Source organism: Ammospiza nelsoni, chromosome 5 (assembly GCF_027579445.1).
Source record: "Ammospiza nelsoni isolate bAmmNel1 chromosome 5, bAmmNel1.pri, whole genome shotgun sequence".
In the NCBI taxonomy this organism is placed as follows: domain Eukaryota; kingdom Metazoa; phylum Chordata; class Aves; order Passeriformes; family Passerellidae; genus Ammospiza; species Ammospiza nelsoni.
Genome location: NC_080637.1, coordinates 74,461,537 through 74,484,831, shown reverse-complemented (window position 1 = coordinate 74,484,831; position 23,295 = coordinate 74,461,537). Strand labels below are relative to the sequence as shown.

Here is a 23,295-nt window from a genome sequence, read left to right as displayed (position 1 = left end):
AAGACTTTCTCAGAAGAAACACAGGGAAATTCACAATGAAAAGCAGAAGGACAAGGACAAATCAAATGTCCAGAGCAATTCCTACATAACAGACACCTATATTTGCCTCTTATCCTGATCCAGCAGTTCTGGAAAGGAGGCTGGGAAAGGTATGACATATCTATACAACAAGAAATAGCATAAAGACAACTGATAGCAGGCAATAATTAGTTCTCCAATCTACTTTCATTACCCTGAAACCTGCAAATCCATAATTCAGTCTAAAAACCTTCAGAAACAGCAATATTGTCAGTTCTCTTGGAACTTTTAAAATAATTTTTAATAAAGCTATAATATTTTGTCATTTTGCAGCCTACAGCATAAGTGAGAAAAATATGGTTGTAACTATACCAGAAGGTGGTGGAACATCTGTCAGTAAAGAATGTACATCTTCCATTGCATCCGTGTCATCAATCTGCAAAAAGGGAATAATTGAGAAAATCAGGTTGCTGTGCCAGTAGGAAGCTTCCAAAAGAAATCACTCAACCTCCATCCCCTTCACCCTTTAACACTCTTATTTCAGATCTGACTGAGACCCCTGCTAGCTGCTGTAAGTATTCTGGTGTGCCTTTACATCCATCCTGTCTTACTGTCCTCCAAGAGATCCACATTTACCAATAGCTGCCAACATTTCCTTATCCAGTGTTTGAAAAATGGTTTATAATTTAACTCCAGTACTGAAGGGTTTTCTGTCAAGTGATGTGTTTCCTTCTCCCTCTCCATGTAAAAGGGGTTGTCTTTTTCTTTCCCTCAAAAAACAACCCAAAAACTAACCAAAACCAACCCAGGTATCTTTAGCTCTCATAACTGCCTTCTCAGCCTCCTTCAGCACATCCTCAGCACAACGAAATTTTTATTACTTTTTCTTATATAGCTCAGTGAACAATGATTTTCCTCTTGAAAGCTTGGTCAGGAGTTCAACTAAATCTTCTGGAATATTGTTTCTGATATCCAATTAATCATAAACCAAACTTCTCAAATAAGACAGTAGTGAATGATTCCACAGATAAAAAGTAATTTTTTTCTATAAACGCCTTACAAAAATCCTCCATTTTTTACAAAGGTATTTGACCCTTTTTGCAAAAGCACCAACCAATCTAAATTTATTATCCCAAACTCTCCCAACCTGTTATTTTTTCACTCTCCTTTCATACTTCTGTTTTCAAACAAACCCCTGTTATAGTGCTCCCTCATTCCTCCTATGTACAACCTTTCTTCCAGATTATTTTCCATGAGGATGGTGATTTGTGAGGATTAACAAAGCCTCAGATGTACCTCAGGCTGCAATTGCAGGCTGCATTTTGAAGTGGATTTTAGTCAGTGATAGGCATTTGTACTGTCTGTCTCTACAGGATGACCAAACTCCAGCCCTTTTTCAACACTTGCTGGAGTATTGAAGACTTCAAAGCACACAATGCTCAATTGTCTTTGAATTTCACTGAAGAGAGAGGTAACAGAAATCTACACCCTTTATTTGTCTGCAGGTGTTGCTCTTTCTGCTTGCAGCTGTAGAAAGAACTGGAAGGTATTGTCACAAGCTGTGAATTCTTAAATTGTGAAAAGCAATAGCTGAAATTCACAAAATCTTCTTTTATGTGCTGTCTTGGCACATGCAGTTTTTTGAATGCTTTGAATACATTCCATTCTGGAAACTAATAATTCTGAACGTTCATCTACCACAGTAAGAGGTTTGAAACAGGAGGAAAATACAACCTTGTTATTTGCTAGATATCAAGTGTGGCAACACAGAACCTCAGTGTTTATGAAAATAGATCTTGAGTTTTTGATTAGTCTGATCTGCTGCTTGAAGCAAGCAGAAGGACATTTCTTAACAGCTCTTAATTATTAATCTAGAGACTGCTACATATTCATGAACAGCAGGGCAATCTTTTTTCATAGAGTCTGTAGACAGAGCTGTGCTTTAAGCAAATAGAGTAAGGAAAAGAGAGACAAAGCAAATCTAATACTTCCCCTTTTCTATTGATACAAAAGGGAAAAAATCATATACAATCTAGGAACTGTTCTTGGAGATGAGCAAGAAAATTTTTTTAAATATATATTTCAGGAGAAGAAAAGCATAAACATGAATAGGGCAAATGTTTATCACCTCCAAGACAAAAGCATCCTTCTTCCCATGTGAAAGGTCAAGCTCCGTCACTTCATCAGAGCTTTCTGACTGAGATCTCAACAGCCTGGAACGCTGTCTTGGCTCTGGAATGGGAGACCCAATAATTTCTTCAGGTAACTCCTAAAAAGAATGTAAGAATTAACAGATGTTCTGCCCAGCTTAAAAAAAAATTCAACTCTCCACAGGTTGTTAACAATTCTAACGATCAGATCATTCTGAAAATCATTCTACTGAGAAATACATCTAAATAATACCACAGCGGTTTGGCTATGCGGCAAAGGGATCTGAGAATTCCAGCAGCTTTCCAAAATCCAGTGAAAGTCTGTATCTCTATTTGGAAATAAATTTCTGTTCTGAATGGCTCAGTAAGAAAAAATGGATATGCAGTGCATATATTTGAATCAGAATGCTTTATTTTTTAAGAATCAAAGATTTACTTACTGGAGGATTAATCTCATAGAGTTCCTTGTTCTTTGCTATTGTATCATTTATTTTCTTTTGCATATGGGATATGTGCTGCTCGTAGGTGCCATCATTTGGAGTCTTGCCAGCAATCTGAATGCCTCCAGGTGTGGGCAGAGCTGCTAAATACACACCTGTTGCAGACTTTTCAGATGTCACAAAGAAAAAGACAAGTATATGAGCATGAATTCCTGATATTTTCATATAAAGCTTTCCATAATCTTTGTGCTACAACAGCATTGTAACATGCAAATCACAGCAGCACCTCTTGTAAATAAACAAATGGATCTTTCTCTTCTGTTCACTTATGAAAAAACTTCATTATTCTTTTGGACAACTCCCTCTTTTTCATTTCTCACGGTGGAACTCTGAAACTTGCCTAAAAATTCCAAACAAACTAACAATTAAAGCCCCTGACCAAGTATGCTTTGCATAAGTAAATAGTTTGAGTTTTTGAAGACCTGAAATTTGGCCAAACCATGTACAGCATCAGTGAGGTTGTGAGAACCCCATTTCCATTTTCAGGAGACAGATAGTGGAAGACAAAAGAAGATAGCAGCCAGAATTACCCCAGCATCCCCTGGTGCAGGAAGAAGCAGCAAATTCACTAGTCTAATCTAGCATGAAAGAATGGGGTTAGAAAATATTGTTAATGAACATCTCTTGATTTTCTCAAATCTATAATTTATTTCTTCAGCTCCATCAAAGAAGAGGCAACGGAACTTCCCCTTGTTGCCTTGTAACCAAAAGATTTCCTGACAGGCTTAATTGACCTTATTTGTCATGGAACTGCAAATTCACTTTGAGAAACAGGGACCTCTTTGATAGGACCTTTAAAGAATACCATCTTTTTCTACACTTTGTGCCAATTAACTGTTTGAAGTTTCTTTTTCTCTCATCCTCTTTTTACTCATCTTATCTTTTACAATTTTCAAGCTATTTGAATCTTCTTCTGCTGGTTATGAAGGACAAGTCTGTCCTGATTTTACAATAATTAAGATACTGGCTCTTAAAATGACATTTTAATATGTCTGATGACTCTGAATCCCACAACACTTGCATGTTTTCCTGAAAAAATACTGTGATAAAGCAGAAGCAGCCCAGGATCCCAGCAGTACTTACTGCCAAGCCCATCAGCATGTTTTCCCCCACAGTGATCTGAATTCTGAGCCCAAAGAGGGCATTCATTCCCCTCAGCTTGAGTTTGTTCATCAGCTGTGTGTGCACTTCGTACTCCATGAAGGGCAGCAGGTTGCTGATGGAGGTGGCGTTGGCCTCAGCCTGAGCTTTCTTCTTCAGCCGGCACAGCCTGGAACAGGAGCAGAGACAGGGCTCTGGCAGGGCTGGGGAGGCCCAGGGGGAGCCTCTGCAGCTGCCTCCCCACTGGATAACCCAGGGCAGCTGCTTTAACATCTGCAACTCCCACTGGATAACCCAGGGCAGCTCCATAAACCATCTGCAGCTCCCACTGGATAACCCAGGGCAGCTGCTTTAACATCTGCAACTCCCACTGGATAACCCAGGGCAGCTGCTTTAACATCTGCAGCTGCCTCCCCACTGGATAACCCAGGGCAGCTGCTTTAACATCTGCAATTCTCACTGGATAACCCAGGGCAGCTCCATAAACCATCTGCAACTCCCTCCTCACTGGATAACCCGGGGCAGCTTCTTTCCAATTCCTCTAGATTGCTGCAGCAGTACAATAAAGTGCCAGCTCTTTACAAGAACTCCTTGAGACAGTGCCATCTGAAAACTTCAATTTTCAGCTTTTCTTCTAGTAAGAGCTCCCATGCAAACATCTGCTTCTCTTGCTGCAAGCCTCAAACACTTCAGGCACAAGTACAGAAAATCACTACTGTAATTTCTAGTGGTACAACTTTTAAAATTCCTATTAATACAGTTATTCAAGTCACACATTGGAAAGAAGAAAAAATCCCAGACTCAAGTGTCCTCAGAGCTAAAGCATTAGCCATATTTATCTGAAAAGAATAAAACAGAGCATAGCAATCCCATCTCTGACTATATGTTAATCATCTTCCTCTCTTTGGGTTTAGTCCTACAAGCTAAATTCAAAGCCCACACCAGTGCAGTGATACTTTGAGAGAGAAATGTTATTTAGGAACACATGCCAATTGTATGTTTTATATTATAAGGTTTGATGACACATTGGATTTTAGCAACAGCAATTCTTTCAGAGGTCTCCAAAACTTTACTAGACTAGAAGGAATTATTTAGACAGGTACCTGGCTTGAATGAGACATCCCTTCCCAACAACTATTGCCTCTACAGGAAGGTCGATTGTGGTGAAAAGGACATCAGGAACTTTTTGCTTCCTGCAGTTGTAACAGTAGGTGAGGTGGGCAGGAAATGGCATGTTCAATTCATCATATGGGATATGGCAAAATCCACAACCTGGTGGTGAAGCTTCTTCAATCCTAAAAACACATTACGGAGAGAAAGCTTAAAACATCCGCATCTTGTTAGCCATGCTCAGTAAGTGCACGTGTGAACAAACACCTACAGAGAGCTGCCCCCATCATCCACCACAACTGAACTCTGCTCCATTACACCAGGCTGACAAGTATTACAACACACCAACCACAAGAAAAGGGTTGCTAAAATGCTACTTGCTAAAATGCTATCAATAAAACTTGCATTGAAACTTCTTATGCAGGGATTGAGAAAAAGGACATTCAGTGACCAACAACTCATAAAAACATCACTGTAACATCACTGAGCGGGCTTGAAGCAGTGTAACTTCCAAATATAATCCATGATACAACACTTGTACACAGAATTTGCTGTACCAAACACACCAAAAATTCTCTTTTTCTCATTGTGTCCAAAACCCCATAAGAGCAGAATACAAACAACAAACCAAACATCCTTTAGAGAGGCAGCACAATAAGGTAAAATGAATTATTTCCTTATAACCCAGGAATGACCACTATAAAATTATGAACAGGGAAAGCACAGGCCAACTGCATCACTGCAAATGGATTCTGTTTCACATCAACAATTCTCCTCAGGGATTCTGAAGAGGTGCTTAATCAAGTCTATCAGATTTGGAACATTAGTTATCATAAGACTTTGGCAAACAGATTTAGTGTTGAGCATGAGCTTTGTCTGTTTTACCTCCCTCTGGCACTTCTAATCCATGCCACAACTCTTAGTAGCCCCAAAATACATGTTTTAAAAAAGTGATATTTTCTTTATGTTACAAACACGGTATTTCTTTCTCTCTGTCATATAGTGACTACAAAACCAAGTATTTTAGTTCTGGCTACAGTTTTTAAAACTGTATCTACACTAGAAGACAATGGTCTTCTGCTAACAAAATAAAAGAATAATAAATTCTAAATAAACCATGTCAACTGGTTTATTATGGACAAAGCAGCGCAAGTGCTAAAGCGTAAGGAATAGCCTTGCTTACAACTATAATTATCCCCTGAAATATTTGATTCCTATCCTGATGAATACATAATAAATTACCAATAAGCATTAATTAATCTTTTTTCCCCCAAAAATAACTTTGTGGCAATGCTCACTGTTCAAATTATATTTGCAAGAGCAGAAACAAAGGGAAACTTCAGTTTCATGCTTTTGTTCATCAACTTCAACAAACACATACCTATTTTGGAAAAACCTGGCATCATATTTGTTTAATAACCAAGCTACTTTATCTCCCACAAATAGATAGTATTTAATGGAGCAGATATACACACATTACAGACGCAGCCACTTTTGGCTTATGTAAGTTATCAAACATCTGTCATTTTTTATGGTGTGATACGAAACAGAGAAAAGAGACCTGAAGAGCAGCGAAGGAGAAAACTGAGTTATGGTCTGTGTTAGTAGTCAAACGTGTTACCTTATTGAGACTGTTAGAAATAAAAACAGAGTATCTAAGTGGGTGCAGAGCTCCATTACTCCTGCGGTGGTTGTTGTTAGTGAAAAGCAGTAAAGTGGTTGGTCCCGCATCCTGCACTGTAACACTGTAACCTACCCTAATAGAGAAGAACTATCTTGGCTCTGAGGAAAAAAATCAACCTCTCCCTTCTCTGACCCTATGGAAAAGAAGCCAGGCTGCCATGACAACCTTTGTTCCAAACAGCCTTCCATGGTGCCATCCTGAAGGAACCTAGGGTTCAGTACAGCTGCTGTGCCAGATGCGGACAAAATACAGACCTCTTCACTATAAGAGAAAAGAACAACAACACAGTGAATTCCTGCTGCTCAGAGGCTGCTTTCACAGCAAATCATCAGAGCCAAAGGCTACTACAAGTCTCAGTGGAGTTCTGTGGACTTGTGCAATTTTACCCATTAAAAATATCAATCCTCTTCTGGTACTTAAACCATAACCATTGCCTAAGTACAAGGTGAAGGAGGATTGCACACAGAGACTTGAGAGCTTTGTCTCATGTCACAAATGATATAACAAGATAAAGGCTAACCAGGTTTAAGTATGGTTTTCAGTTCTGTGGCTAAAAATGCAAAGAAATACAGCAAACCAAGTAAACATTAAAAAAAAAAGCCATAATTTTTTACCAAAGTAAAAGGGAAGTTGAGAGCCCCAGCATCTTATTAACTTTCAATTTTCAAAATGAACTTTCAATTTTCACAACTGAACACTGACAAGGGTGCTTCTTGAAGGATAAAAAGTGGCAAAACAGTAAAATTTTACTAGGAAGAATTACAAAAATGGTACATTTTGCATGTAAGGTAAACAACCATACTTAGGATTTAGCAGAGTTCAAGCTCTCAGAGTGACCACAGAGCTTTAATAATTCTCAAGTTGTTAAATAAACATCTAGCATTCAGTATAAAATACTATATGGAAAAAAAGAGAAAATTTTTCCCATGTTTTCTAGAATGATACACTTGTCTTTTTATTTTTTGTTCTTGTTTCTCTTTCCAAAATAATTTTTCATACATAACACGCCTGGCAGACCAGAACTTACACAGGTTTGTGCTTTGAGCATGGAATAAAGCTGAACTGGCAATACAGTATAGGAATTCCAATAAATATTTTATCAATAATCAAACACTACCATATTCAATTCCTTTCGAGAAATGCAAGCACCAAATAACACAGTACCTGACTGCCTCTGTTCTAAACATTCTTTCCCCATAGTTAGGGTAGGAAAAAGCCTACAAACTATTCATGCTTATTACAAGGAGACTGACAAGCAAAGGAATAAATGCTTCATGTTGGTGTGTTATCCCTCAGTGATGGAGTAATTGAGGAAAATAAGGTAAACCAACACTTTTCCAACTCCTCTCCTTAAAAAAGCAAATTTTTAGGGCTTTTACCTTAAAACATTTAGGCAAAATCAATTTGAAAGGAAATAATTTCAGATGTTGGAATTTGCTTGCTACTTCCCAAATGCAATTCAAAATAGTGAACCAGAGTAATTTTCTGTTTAATATCAGCAGACACACCTGGCTCCAGGACAAGCTTGTTTTGGGCATGAAATGTGAAATCTTCCATTTAAGTTCTGGTCTGCCAGTTGTTATCCAATAATGAAACTTCAATACATAAACTTTTAGGAATAGTCTTAATTATTTATGTAGATTAATTTAGAAAACTTCATGGATAAATTAATACTGATACTACAAAACAAATTGTAAGTTCTAGTTTAAAATAAAAAAATTGTAACATTTATTAGAAAAAACTTAAAACCCAGATCTAAACATGTATAAAAACGCCTAATACTGAAATTCCATAATCTCACTTAAACTCTGTAGTTATAGAATAGACAGTACCAACATCTGTACTGGAATAGTTAATTCTTAATCCACTGATGATGAAATACGTTTTCTGTGGCATTTTGAAAATCAAATCATCATCATGATTTACCAAATGCTGGTTGATTCACTGTAGCCCACTACAGCATGACAACCCAATGCCTTGGCATGGGATTTTATCTCTTGTCTGATTTCTGCCCACCAGGCATCTCGTGTCTCTGGTTCATCTGAAAGACAAAGCATAAATCAGTTCACTACTCTGGGCTGGGCTGACACAAAGCTGCATGCAATTAATTCACCTGAAAAGCTGAGGTTTTCACATTCACATGCTTTCAATGCGGACGCTTTACTTCCTTCCTACTTATAAACTTCAAGGAAACACTAACAGGACTTTTGCACTCATCATCTTGTTTCTCCCCGCCACGAGCAGACTCTCACAAATTACTGCATTCTCCTTGTTGTCCAGATGCCAGGTAACACTAAGATATTGTAGATATTGTTCCAGTCTCTACCTGGTTTTAGCCCCAAACCACAGCCTCAGCTTCCCACAACACAAGAGCAGCGTGTAACATCAGATACTCTGTAATGCTGAAAAACTAACAGTAATAAAACAAAAAAATTTCTAGTAGTAAACTTAGATTTTACATTGCTGCGCACTTGCTATCTCTGGAATAACCCCAATAAGTTTTCCTACTGGAAGCAGTTCTCTCTTAACCAGATTTTGAAAATATTTGTTCCAAACTGTACCACTAATCAAGCAGACAGTTCTGTGGCACTTCTAGCTGTGAGAAGCCAAAAGGATTTGAAACCACTTCTACATTTACAACATGAAGAAATACAGGATGCATGCTGTCAGTGCTTTTTTGAGTCAGTATCCTGGAAACTGCACCTTCCCTCCACGGCCATGAATGGATTCAAATTACCTTTATTGTCCCCAAGGTTACATGTTAAATATATCCTGCCCGCTTTTCTTGAAAACTACAAGATACAAAAATACAAAAAAGAGTGTGCTGCTACAATAAGTTCATGCAGTCCATTTATTTTTTAACTGCTCAGCAATTAGTTCCCACAACTAAAGCTCTTGTCTTACAAATAAGCCAACAAACACTGAATTCACAACTGGAATTTGTCAGCTGTTTCTTCTCTCAAAACTTACCTGTTACAATGAATTTGGTTAGCAACTGTGTTAATTGTTGATACAAAAAGGGAAAACCGGTAACAATCATTACCAAGTGTTCTGAGTAGAGAGATTCTTATGGAATTTCTCTGAAATTAACTGAACTTAGCAGAGATACAAACTTCTGGCTACTGAGTTCTCCTTGCTGAATCATAATTTAAATATCAAAGTCAAAACCTGGAATTTATTTGGAACCAATTTTGTACTACCAGGAATATTTACCAACACAGTGTATGATAACCACATTATCATACACTTGCTTCTCTGACAACATGACAAACAAAAATGCAAGATGCAGATATACACAGAATTTAAAAGTTACTGAAACAGAAATATTGTAAAGTAAGATGTATTCATTCATGACTTTACCTCAAGTTTGCATTTAGAACTAGGCTCTAATTTCTCTAAACTAAACTAATGTTTTTTTCTAATTCAAAGGAAGAGCAGAGGTCTGTATATTCAATTATACCTAACTTCAGATGGCAGTGCTTGTGTAACTCACAGCATTACAGCAGCCTGGATGCTCAGACTGAAGTTTATTCAACCTTTGCTTTAAGAAACCAACACTGAACAGAAAAAACCTTACAGTGAGAGTTCCTAGGAACGTTCTCTGCAATGAACAAAAATATACACATCAGAACACAAACCAAGGGGTTTCCATGAGCTGTACCAATCGTGTTCTGCAATCCAAGGTCACTTCAGCAGGCTCCAGGGCACTGCTGGCAGACTCTTGAGGGGCTGCACTTCACTCTCAGGGTGAAAACACTGTTCAATCCTCTCAGTGACTGGGGCAATAAATGCTCAGGATGATACTCAGCAATCCTGACTCAGAGTCCTGGAGCACCTGCTCATGCCAGCTTTGGAATTGCTGGGATTCCTACAGAAATAACCCATCACACACAGGGCTGGAGCTGCCCAGCTCAGCTCTCAGGACCAGCTGTGGTACAGAAAGGGGGAAATGCCTTCTCTGCAGGGACCCCTCTGGAGAGAGGCTGCTCTGCTGCCTGCAGGGAGCTGCAGCAGGGCTGGCTGAACCAAGGGAGGTCTCTGGGAAGGGATTGTAAGGCCAGGCTGCAACATCTGACAAATTCAGGGTATGGAGGGTGGGAGAGCACAGGCACATTCTGTCAAAGTTCTTTTTAACTCTTTTTGGTGACAGGGACACGGATCTTGGGAGCAATTCCTCCTCTGCCCTCCAGTCATGGGCCAGAGATTGTTTGGACAAGCAATGTGTTTCTCCTCATACATGAAAAGTCTAAGCAGCAGCAAAAGTGGTTCTGTGACTGTGCAGAAATACACTTGCTCGATGAGACTGGGTCACAGGCAGCTGGCTATAAACACTGACTTAACAGACACACAAATTCTTGTACTTCACAGAAAAGCACCTGCAAGGAAGAAATACCCTTTTTCCTAGAGGAAAAAAGTGCCAGTTTTCAAAACTACAACTTTTTACACCTTTTGGTTCCATGTGGCAAAAACTGCTTCTACTTATCACCAGTGACATTTCAAAGTCAAAGTGCAAGAAAATGTGAAGTCATGATGAGGATTTGAGAGTAACAACAGGTGAGGTGACTGAGGACGAACACAAAAAGTGCTAGTGCTGTGAAATAAAGGTAAGAGTGATAAAGACAAGAATGACATCAAAAAGGAATGTAGTGAAAACTGAAATGGAATGAGATGTTGAAAGGAAACAGGGATCCTTAAAGTGAACATAAAAGGTAGAAAGTGACGGGTCCCAAATTCTATACAAACATTTAGCTTTCCTCCACAAGAAGTTATAGTTTAAATTATTAAACTTAAGAGACTTAATTTCCTTACCTAACATGTACAAGGACACCTTACCATTATGGCAAACACACTGTTGTGCAGTTGCTCAACACTGTCTTGCTAAAACAACATTTAACCCTTTAGTCTAAGAATCTGTTCAATATCCTCACTAACAAAACTATTAACTACAGAAATATAATGGATCATTTTCATTCTTTTGAGATGCAAGAAGCATTTTCCAGCCATTGTCTTCAGTGTTAACAGGATCAGGCCCAATATCTTTCAAAGAATCCAACAATTTCTTATCATACAGAACAAATATTTCTGTAAGTCATGCAGAAACAACTGTTTGTAAAGAAAACTGTGACCTCTGCTTAAGATATTTGACTGTTTTTTTCTTCCAGAAAGAGGCCAAAAAAATATTATTATATTTATATATAAACACTATACATTCAGTTTACGTGAACTTACCTTCGCGTATTAAAACACAAAATAATTGTCTACAATTATTATCACTCAAATCAAACACCATGACATCGCAATAATAGGTTGATACGAAACACTGAACGCAGTGCAATGTGTAGCATTCATATTCCTCTGACAAATATTTTCACAAGCAGCCTTTTTGACACATGAGCCACACGATTTCACATGGGGATGCCGTCGTAGCACTTACAAGTTTAGTAAAGCTCAGGATTTACATCAACAATTAGAGGAGTTAGGGAAGCAGGATGGCATGTGTCCAGCACACTCCATGGAGTGCCTGTCGGTTGTTGGGCTGAGGCACAAGCTCAAGAGCTGAGGGTTTGCAAAGCAGATTCAGCAGACAGGAGCCAGAAACGGTGGGTACTTTGGCGCATGCTTGGATCAGGTGACAGTACAGACTGAAAACTATGGCAGCTCACTGAAATGGTTACAGAAAGTAATGGCCCTGGATTCTAGGTGGAAGCAAGAAGGCAAGCATACAGAGCACTCATCACAAGCTTTTCTAGCAAATGTACCCAGTCCTTGGGACCAAGGGTTCTCTACAACTCGAGGCAGAAAGGTTTGCAGGAGATTCCACTGCTAATTACGTCCCCTTTGTGGGAAACCAAAGGCTGAACACTAAACTTACTGCATTAATGTCTCCAAATTGGCAGGATATTTATAACCCAGTGGAAGCAAAGCACACTGTTTCTGTGGTTGAGGATTTGAGAAACAACGCTGTCAAAAGTACAGTGTTCTATAAAAATTGTGCCAACTCAAGCCTCCTCCAACTGGAGCTTTCCAAAGTGATTTTATTCAGCAGTTTTATAGGACACAGCCAGCACTTCTGTACCTGGAATGTTCTTTGAGCTAGCTCTATCCACCACCAAGTCACCCTCTCCCTTAGAATACAGGCTGGAGCTGCACTATCCAGGGGACAATATTCTGTATAAACCTTTCACCCTAGACACTATCACTGTCTGATTCATAAGTTTTCCCAAGTTTATTTGCTAGAGGCTCACTCATATAGGTTCTTTCAAGATTTACCCAGAAGCTGCATTTTGCTGGTCCATATAGATTTTTGAAACCGAAGACAGATTAAGAAGTGTGGCCTCTTGATGACACTGTTCATACCCAAGATCTGCTGTATTCTTAAAGCTGAATCCTTAAACAACTTGAGGAAATTGCTCCAAAGTAGGCACTGTCTGATTCATTTCAACCAATTTTACATCAGATAATTTAGGAAATATTTACATGTATAACACAATGCTCTGACAGAAGGAGGACAACCATCTGAGGAAAATTTTCACCATCTACAAATGGGTCACCGTTCTGTTTCAAACATGGCAATGGAGGTCAATATTCTATCAAACTCAATCTTTGAATCTTTCACTAGGTAAAGCCATTATCCACATGTTCAGTGTTCCCTTATTTTTATATCTTCTTAATTAAAAGCCTACTAACAGCTTATACAGAAAGATGTGTGGTATATTCCTGTAGGTTTGGCTGGTTGGGTTTTTTAACAGACACCTTTGTTAGGTTTATAAGCAACCTTCCCAGGACCTTATAGTTTCATTTAATCCTCTCTGGTTATCCCATTAACATTGACATTATCAATTTTCTAAAACATTTAACAACTAAATAACTGTACAGAAACACAAATCCTCTGGTTTTTAAAGATTAACACAAAATTCAGGTAGCAAGTAATTAAACCTACAGCAGATTATCCTAAAAGTTTCAAAACAGTTTCCAAGCCACTCCATCCGTGTTTAGAAATACTATTCCCCATACTCATCTTTAGGACTAAAAGATGTACAAATGAAAACTTTGTTACAGCACGTGAAAGAAGCAGATTTTAGGGATACATCAAAAGAAAACTAGGACACACTAAACTAGCAGGAAATAGTGTAACCACACCCAAAGGGAACAGGCACTCGCTGTTCACACATCCCTACATGAGCACCAAGACTCCAACAGAAGCCATACACAAAATTCCATATATCATTCCTTTCAGTGGGAGCTCATTGTTGGGGAGTGATAGCTTTAATCCCACATTATACTCCAAGATGGAGAAACAGAAGGATTGTTCCCCTTATGGCTTAATAAAGCCACAACAGTGGCTGTAACTTTTCCTTTTAATTGTAGATGAAAGTCTGATAGGAAGAGCACAAACTGAAAAAAGTATCATCTAAAAAAAAAAAAAAATCTTGTAATAACGTGAAAGCAGCAGTAATAATTTAGTGCAGAGCTAAAGAAAAGAAACCACCATGAGATACAACTTAAATAAAATGAAAAATATTATGTCAAAATATAAGGCATTTGAAGCAAGAAAGATTTTCAGAATATATTAAAAATTAAACAAACATATATTAAAAATTAAAATACTTAAAAATGAAGGTTTAAATTGCATCATACTTAGTATCATAAAAGCTCAAAAATACTGCCCAGAAATTAGAAAACATTAAATATAGGAAATAAATTTGCCTCTGGAAAATAATTTCCATGCATAAATATGTGCCTTTGTTAGTCCAGCTTTTAGTGATTATTTCAGTCACACATCCAAGAATGGTGACTCAGCAGGTAATAAAGAAACTACTTATTCTATTCTGTGTCTCTGTTGCTTTGTGACCTTGGCACAATCAGTACAACCTACTGTAAACCATGAGCAATCTTCAAAGAACAGCCTCAAGTGACTACAACTGGGGCTGTTACCCAGAGCTGGGGACTGTATTCTGTAACAGGACAGGGCTTCCTGAACCCCATTTGATCCCTCCATTGCTGCAGGAAGGGGATGGCATCAGCTGGTGTGCAAGTTTGCTATTCCTTGTCTGCCCTGCTCAGGCACGCAGAACCCCCGCGTTCATTATCTCTGTGCACTCACAACTCTTTATTCTGCTTTAAGACAAACTAGGCAGAGGAGCCTCTTGGAACTTCTGGATGCAAGGACACTCGAGAAGAAAATCTCTTGTGCCTGGTATTTATTATCCATTGACATTTATCAGATACTCCTGTTGCAGCAAGAACTTGTGTATCCTCCTACCAAACCCCAGCAGACATTTTACAAGGCCACGTTTAGCTGTAATTGTGTAGCACTTGGGAAGGTGCTGGTTCAACCAGAACCATTCTGGTTCTCTTCTGACAATAACACATTTTGAGCCAGGCAGAAAGTTCTACAACTCTATCTTTGCAATCACAGAAGCAAATACCAGAAGGCTGAAAAAACTCAATGCAATCCATGAAGGAAATTTTATGAAGACAATAGTTTTAGTCAAGCCCTGTATTTTAAAATCAGGACAAGTTATGTGCAAAAATGCAATTTTTGCCAGACCAAGGTTCTCTCTCCTGTGTACTATCAATTCAAAACCAAAGGGTAGTTGTGCAATAAGGAATGGCTTTTTTGGAGCACTTGTGCAAAAAAACCTTTCTATTGGCTTTCACACCATTAGCCAGAATTTAGGGAGAGTTTCAAAGCAGTATGAAATAGCATTACTTAGGTAGGCAGAGAATTCTAAACAAGGAATTGAAATGCCAAGTTCATTAATGAATCTCTAACAGAACATGTGAATACTGTACTGTGCTCAGTGACCACCCTTTCTTCAGCTACATAAACACCTACTTAGAGCTCTGAAAAAAAAAGCACAGTCCCAATGAAAATGATTTCACTAGCATAAGGGTGTATCTGCTTCCAGAAATAATATTCAAACACCATTCACATTAACCATAGAAATGACTTGGCAATATTCAGTCCTCTGCAGAAAACGAGTCAATTATTACTGGAGAACATCACACCCCTCGCTCTTTTCAGAAAAAGCCTCTGACAACTGCTTGAACCTCCCATTTTCATTCAACACGCACTGATGGGCAAGAAGCCAAGCTGGAAATTCTCCAAGCAAAGGCAAGAGGCCAACCTTCAAATGCTGGGGCTTTCACTACTGGGTCTGAAGGATAAGCACAGCAGACACCAGCAGGCACATTCTGACATTTCCTGCTGTACTCCCACAGCTGGGCCACACTGACACCCCAGAGAGCAGCTGGAAATGTCATTTGCACAGTCTCTGTATTTCTGTGGAAGAAAAGCATTCAGTTACAGAAACAAAACAGAGCCAAGCTTTCCTCTTGTGTTTCCTCATATGCAAAACTGACTCTGGAGAATTTCACACTCCAACAGTGAGAGTGGGTATCGAGCAGGGAGCTCAGGAGATGCTTAGGAAGGTTTTAGCCATCTTTTGTTTTCCCATATTTCTGACTGCTGGAGCAGCTTCCCGAATGAGGAGTATAAAATTTAACTGTGTGAGAAATGATAGGTTGGTGCTGTGAAACAGCCACGTGGAAAAGCAGCCTCCATTCAGCAAGTTCTGGCACTGCCTTCCTTTGTGCTCTGTGTTTAACCTCAGTGCCACCCTTGAACAAAGACCCAGCCTCCTGCATTGAGGATTCCTGCATGTTTTTATCCTGAGAGTTGATTCTTTCCCTGAGACAGCCCCTGGGATTATCTCCCACTGTATTTATGTGCCCTCTTTTCTATCAATTTTTGCTCAACTCTTTACTTCCATTTTGCAAATTCATCTTCATATCCACCTTTTTGTATTTTACAAACATTTAAGCAAATCTTCATTGAACTATATGCAACTCCCAGATATTCAGGCAGCTTCTTTTCCATTCATGAAGTAGTCAGTCTTTACTTCCATGTTTGATTTTCAAGCACCTTCAAATCTCTGACATCTCACTACCACTGGATGCTCCTGCTGTATCTTACATACAATTAAACCATGGGCAAGACAAATTAAAAAAAAAAAAAAAAAGAAATCTCCTTCTGGACTACACAGTTACTGAGCAAGCTGAAATGAAGCCTGAACGTTTTCCAAAAGGAAAATAATTTTAGCCCACTTATGGCTGTGATTAAAGCCCCTACACACGTGCAGGACCCTGCTCCTCCCAAAGCAGCAGGGCTGACCCGCTCTCCTACAGACACCAAGGCTACACAAACACTGCTCTCAGCAGGGATTAACTCCACACATACTCCTTGTTTGAGAACTCTCTACTCCAACCAACACCTCTGGGGAAAATGCTTTATTTACATAGAAATGCACATTCATTTTCCTGTAATCTCTAAAAAATTTAGACAACAGTTTTGGATATTCTGCCAAGAACGGAATTCCTGACTTGCACTTTGCTCCTCATCTTACATTGTGGATCACTTTTCTAGCCTAGTTCAAGGCATGTTTAGCGTCAGTACATAAACTCATTTACTCCATTATTCCAATAAAATTCTTTCAATAAAAACATCCCACTAAATCTGGAAGAAGCAGCAATGAATTCCAACTTTTCAAGGTTGCACACAATACACAAAAATTTCAACACATTTTTAACACCTTGGATCAGACTATGCCATACCAGTCACAGACCTGAGAATTTGACAATATTTTTTTTAAATACTGAAAGTTAATTTTAAAAGATTATGACTTTAGAACAAGCAAAGGAAACAAAATCAGAAAAGCTCACAATCATAATTTTAAAGGATGCTTACTATAAAAGGAACAATAAAAATGAGCCAATGGTTTTAAGCTCTCCCTACTTTGAACAATTTGCAGTGGAAAATGTCTGGTTTTTAATAACTGCATATTTAAAGTGAATTTTAGAGCATGACACAGAGCTGCATGGCAAGAGTGAATTACCAAGAAGGAAAGTGTCTGGGGGAAGCAAGCCCTCAGGAGTCAGCTTTGTACCTTTAATGGTGCCAGCTTTATAAACACCAAGTCTGACAAGGCCTACTATATAAGGAAGTTACACACTGTGATTACTAAAACTGCATAAAAATATAAGAATATTGGGGCTTTTTTCTAGCTGGGTAATGAAGTGATTAAAAAGTTCAAATACTTATGTTTAAAGTCCTGTAACTGGCTGCATTTTACAATACAAGCTTTATGAACCAACAAATCCTGGGCTACATACTACCCTTCTCTTTAAACAGATAGTTCTCTATTTTTCTTGGATATTTTTTAGATCTATCATTATCTATAGTACAAATATTATTTTAGAGCTAGTATTAAGAACAAACACATTCATTGATTTCCTGAAATTAACAGGAGGAAAGCCTTTGTTGAAGAAAGTGCAAGGCAATGCAAAACAACAAAACTAACCAAGAGTCCCCTCAAATCAAACCAATAGGGCAAAATAAACACCCAAAACTCATTACACAAAAAATCCCAAACCAAAAAAAAACCCCCACCTGACATGATCCCAACTGTGCAGGGAAGGATCCCTTCTCTTACCCTAAATTACTCCCTTCATGGATGCTGAGCTGAAAGTGATTACTAAATAAACATCTGAACATTCAGCTTTCCAGATGGATATTAAATTATTCTTAGCAATACTATATTATACTAAAACAATGTTTTGTAATTTTAAAGAAAGTTTTTAACAGCATGAAAATGTGACATTTAGGCATCTGATGATTAAATAGTTTTAAATTTGAGGCATTAACCTAAATATCCTAGAGCATTTCTAATAACTTCACTGAGCTGCCATAATTTCTGTCAGCGTATGTAGTACTGAATGACTAATAAAATACCTGAATTGAAACTATTCCAGTCTAGCAGTTTGTATGATCTTGTGTTACCCATAATTCCGACAAAGGCTGAGTTCAAAACAGCAAATTAGTAGATCAGTTATAGAAGCAGAATAGTGAAAAAACTACCAACAAGAGCACAATTGACAACACCACTCCACAGGAACTGGAAAGACACAGACAGCAGAGTTAATCAGAGCTGAAATAGAAAGGGAAAAAGGAGCATGCTGTAGCAGTCTGGCACTGGTGACCAACATGGACAGTGTTTGGCAGTTGGGTCCTATCAGCAAGCTCTTAATGCACCTGCAAATGTTCTCTCCTCTTCCACTTCTCCTGATTCATCATTCTGCCAGTTTGTTTGCTTCCTTTAATATTTTACACACTTATTTGACTCAAATGCTTCACAACCTTAACTATAATATCAGAATTTTTCCCTACTGCTCCACCTTCCCTCCCACAGCCACGTGCCTTCCTTCCCCTTTGTTCCTGCTGTTTTGCAGTGTGAGTTCCAAGGACCATGCCTTTTGCATTCACTGGTCAGGAGCAATGTGCAAGTCTCACAGAAACACTGCAGCTCTGCAAACACACATCTCTTCTTGCCTTATGGCTTATACTGCCTCCAGTCAGCTGGCAAAAAGGAAGGAGTGCATAATGTAAGAAATTAGTTTTTAAAACTTCTGAGCAAAATTGATTTTGTTTAAATATTCTGTCTTCCATCTATCCCACAGTAAATTTTGCACATAAGAGACCTGTGTCAGAAATCTATTGAAAGCACAGAATCATAAAATAACTTTGTGGCAAAGAAAGACTCATGTATTAATTATTAATTAAAAGACTAGTTTCTTTTTTTTTTTCATCTTTTCTTCATTGTGTAAATAGATCTTAGAGTAGGAAAACAAAAGAGCAACATTGTGTACTAATATACTTGAAAAAATCCCTCAAACAAAGAGGATCTAATTCAAATGAAGTCTTGGATTTAATTACATGTTGCCAGTTTACTGGATCTTCAGATCAGCAACAATCTGATCTTCCTGCCTGAAGAATTGCTTGCCTTGGGCCATAGGAAGAAAAGGAAAAGGTTAGATTTTTTGTACTTGTTTTTAGGGATGTATTTGCATAAACTTCCTTTTATTACTCCTGACTAGTGCATGCAAAACCACTACAGGTGCTATTTTTCTCTCCTCTGCATTTTTAAGTGCACTGTCAACTCCAACTTTTTGCTAAGCATTCCTCATCTGGTCTCAGCGACTAAACCACCCAAGTCTTCAGAGTCAAAAGTCACTCAGCTCTACCATTAGAACTAACATGCAATCCACAAATGTTCTTGTGCCGGGGATCCCAGGAAAGAATAAATAAAAATCTTCAAGTACTGTTCAGTAAAGGCTTTTAAGAACAGAAACAACACTGTAAAGGTTAAAAACCACGTTGTGAGCTGTAGCCATTAGTCCTTAAAGATTTCAAGGAGCTGAAAATGGGAAAACATTCATAGTTAAGATCAAGCATTTAATCTCATTTTCGTTTGAATTGAAAAACTTGCATCAAGTTTTAATCACAAAAAGCAGCAAAAAATTAATTAACCCCTCAATAATTAAAAGCTAGTTTTCAGTGCAGAGTTACTGATTCAAAGCATTTTTTTTTCTAGTTTAATTTGCTGAAAGGTTTCTCACTAAAACCTTTGAGTAACTCATTTTTCAAGCCTCCATGGCTCTCTGCAATGCACTCCTGGAACAGCTCTGTCCCTCCCCCAGGTGCCACCAGGGCAGGGAGGCAGGCTGTGCCCGTGCCAGGCAGGTGTGCACAGCTGGAACAGCTCTGTCCCTCCCCCAGGTGCCCCCAGGGCAGGGAGGCAGCTGTGCCCGTGCCAGGCAGGTGTGCACAGCTGGAACAGCTCTGTCCCTCCTCCAGGTGCCCCCAGGGCAGGGAGGCAGGCTGTGCCCGTGCCAGGCAGGTGCCCCCAGGGCAGGGAGGCAGCTGTGCCCGTGCCAGGCAGGTGCCCCCAGGGCAGGGAGGCAGCTGTGCCCGTGCCAGGCAGGTGCCCCCAGGGCAGGGAGGCAGCTGTGCCCGTGCCAGGCAGGCGTTCCCACGTGCTCCCGTGTATTCCCAGGTGCTCCCGTGCCCACGTACCGGGGTTGTGGATGCGATCCAGGAGCTTGACGGAGCGCGCGCTGACGACGCCCCCGACGTGCACCAGGAAGCCGGGTGGGAAGGAGGTCAGGGTGAAGAAGGGGAACTCCTGTGGGCGTTAGAAACCAGCGTTAGGGGCCTGCGAGGGCTCCGCGTGGCAGGGACAGGCGCGGGGCTCCCCGCATCGCTGCCCTGGCGCCAGCGCGGCCCTGCCCTGGCAGAGGCGCCCAGAGCCACGCGCGCCCACGGACCCACGGCACAAAAGCACAGGTTACGCGCTCAAACGATACTTTTCCCCCACAGAGTTGTTTCTCAGCACAACAGACATAAACAATCAAAACTTTACACATTAAGAGATTAATAAAATCTCTATTGATCCACTTTCACCATGGCTGCTAAACACCAGAATTCTTCCTTCATTAGCTGATAAAAAAATAAAATTTTTCTCCATTTTTAGGTGTTCTCGTTCCAACTGACTGCAGTTTGATTCTGAAGCACAGGGTGAAACAAACTGTAGTCTTGCAAGAATGAGGACTGTCTTATTACAGGAAAACGTACCTAAAAAATATCAAAGGACTGCTCTGCGAGTAAGCTCTAAATATAACAAGTCAATATACATCTTGTAAAATAAAGCACAGGTCTTGAAACACAACTGTAAATTCTTAAGCTAAAATAATTCACTTCCAGTTAATAAGTAAATAAAGAGTTAACTTTCAGTAACTACTCCAGCTTTTAATTCGTAAGAGGGGCAAAGTAAGTAAGTAATAATTGCAATTTTTCAAGACACATTTGATGAAAAAAACTGAGCCCAAACCCAGATTTTAATTGCACCAGAGATGTTCTGTGATATGTCTAATATCTACATAATAGAACACTTATGGGGGAAAGGCAATAACTCATGTTCAGCAATCCTAAATGCAGAAAGCAAAAAAAAAACAAAAAAGAAAAATCATGCAGTTAACTTGAGTCACAGACAAATCTGGGTAACAGACTCACTGAACCATTCTGACAGAATTCTGTTAATCCCTCATTCATTCTGACACACATTGAACTCCATCACTTCATATGAAGACTTCTTTCTTTTTAAATTTAGAGGTTTTTAAAATGTTATTATTATATCACTTAAATACAAGTTCCAGCCTCAAACACACGTTGTAAACTGTGAGAGTTCAGAATTACTGTGCCACCCCCCAAGGTGGCCAAACAACCTGACAGCTCTTCTCGACCTGAACTGAGGGGATGGGTGGGTAAGAAGTCACTGAAAGAGAAGATGCTCAGGTCAGGATTCCAGCCAAACCAATCTCCCACAGAACACATTTCCTGCAGTGCCCTTCAGAGATGAAGGACATCAGATCCCTGCTTTGAAAAGGCAGCAGAGGAGATCACTCAAGCACTTGCGGAATGTAAAAACAGCAAGAAACCAGAATTTGTCCAGAATTTGTGGAAGTGAGACAAAAAAATACCACTGACAGCAGCTTTTGGTCATTTCTACAAAAATATAGGCTAATGTTTGAGGAGTAAGATAATACCAAATTTTCCTACTGATGGAAATGCAGCATGGATTTCTTTTTAGTTAAAAATATACAGAGAGACAGCTGTGCTACAGTTACTCTTGCTATCTACAGATGTCCAAGGAATTTTTGCCAGTTATTAATGTACAATATAACATGTACCTGAGTTTTCCACTGCTGTATTTTCTACAGGTTTATTTTCAGGGAAGAAATTGAGGAATATGATCCTTCTAACTAACTGTTCAGTTTGCAGTTAGGGTTATTTAAGTAATAAATCAAAAACACATTTGGTTAAAAAAAAAACTCTTGAGACATGCAACTAAATGAACTTATTTTCAGGTACTTTAGCACTACCATATATCCCAATAATCTAGGACTCAAAAGAACTATTTGAGCAACCTGGTCTCGTGGAATGCGTCCCTGCCCAAGGCAGGGTGCTTGGAATAAGATGACCATTAAGGTCCCTTAAAGTATTCTGGGATTTTATGATATATCTAATACCTGTGAAACTGCATTATATACACTGAATTTATTCTTGGTTCTCCCAAATACTTGCTATCCTAAGTAATCCAGACAAGTAGAGTGCGCTGTCTATGTGTGTAGCACACTAAAGCTGACAAAATAACTTATAGATGTTATTCATTCCAGTTAACTCAACTTCAAGGTAACCAAAAGAGGTAACACCACAGGAAAACCACATCCAATGTGAAATTTTCAGAAGACAGAATGAACGTATTTTGCTTTGCTGTTACATCAATAACAGACATATGTCTCCATCCCATTTTACAGTATCTTTTTTCTACTAGCTGATACAAAGACCTTGTCAAAATAACATGCAAATAATTCAGGCTCTAAAAATACATTAAGGGCTCTTAATTTACATTTTTCTTTGTCTTCAAAGAGCTTCCTAAGGAAATAAAAACATCAGCCACGGAAAGTCTAAATGCAAGCAAAATCAAAGACAGACAGAAAAAAGGCTTGCTTTAATGCATTACTTCCACCAAATTAAAAAATTAAAAGCAAAAAGCCATGGACTAAAACATGAACTGAAATGTATAAACATGCAAAATACACTGATCTAAAAAATGCTCTTAAAACCAACAAATTAAAACAACTCTGCATGAACAAAATCCCAAAGGAATCTGCAAAGGCTCCCAAGCCCCATATGTGAGCTGGTGCTTTAAGAACCCCCAGCAGCAGGGAAGGGCTGAGGGGTCGCATTTGTTCCAACGTACCCGCCTGGCACAGAACCTGCGGGGCAATCCTCCCTTAGCCATGGAGCACAAGAGAGGAGAGCAGAGTCACC

The 23,295-nt window shown here is 39.2% G+C and overlaps 1 protein-coding gene across 15 annotated transcripts in view; it reads right to left on the bottom strand.

Annotated features, from left to right (window-relative positions):
* Positions 1 to 23,295, bottom strand: part of C2CD5 (C2 calcium dependent domain containing 5) — a 55,476-nt gene that overhangs the window by 12,509 nt on the left and 19,672 nt on the right. For 7 of the 15 annotated variants that reach the window (XM_059472288.1, XM_059472292.1, XM_059472279.1 and 4 more), the window contains 8 exons: positions 20,479 to 20,587; positions 8,490 to 8,604; positions 6,729 to 6,824; positions 4,873 to 5,064; positions 3,752 to 3,938; positions 2,609 to 2,773; positions 2,147 to 2,287; positions 391 to 454 (listed from right to left, as the gene is read on the bottom strand). In XM_059472288.1, the coding sequence (XP_059328271.1) occupies positions 391 to 454; positions 2,147 to 2,287; positions 2,609 to 2,773; positions 3,752 to 3,938; positions 4,873 to 5,064; positions 6,729 to 6,824; positions 8,490 to 8,604; positions 20,479 to 20,587 (1,069 nt within the window). Of the gene's footprint in view, positions 1 to 390; positions 455 to 2,146; positions 2,288 to 2,608; positions 2,774 to 3,751; positions 3,939 to 4,872; positions 5,065 to 6,635; positions 6,825 to 8,489; positions 8,605 to 18,357; positions 18,424 to 20,478; positions 20,588 to 23,295 lie in introns of all 15 variants that reach the window. The other 8 variants (XM_059472281.1, XM_059472278.1, XM_059472280.1 and 5 more) reach the window with 3 other exon arrangements.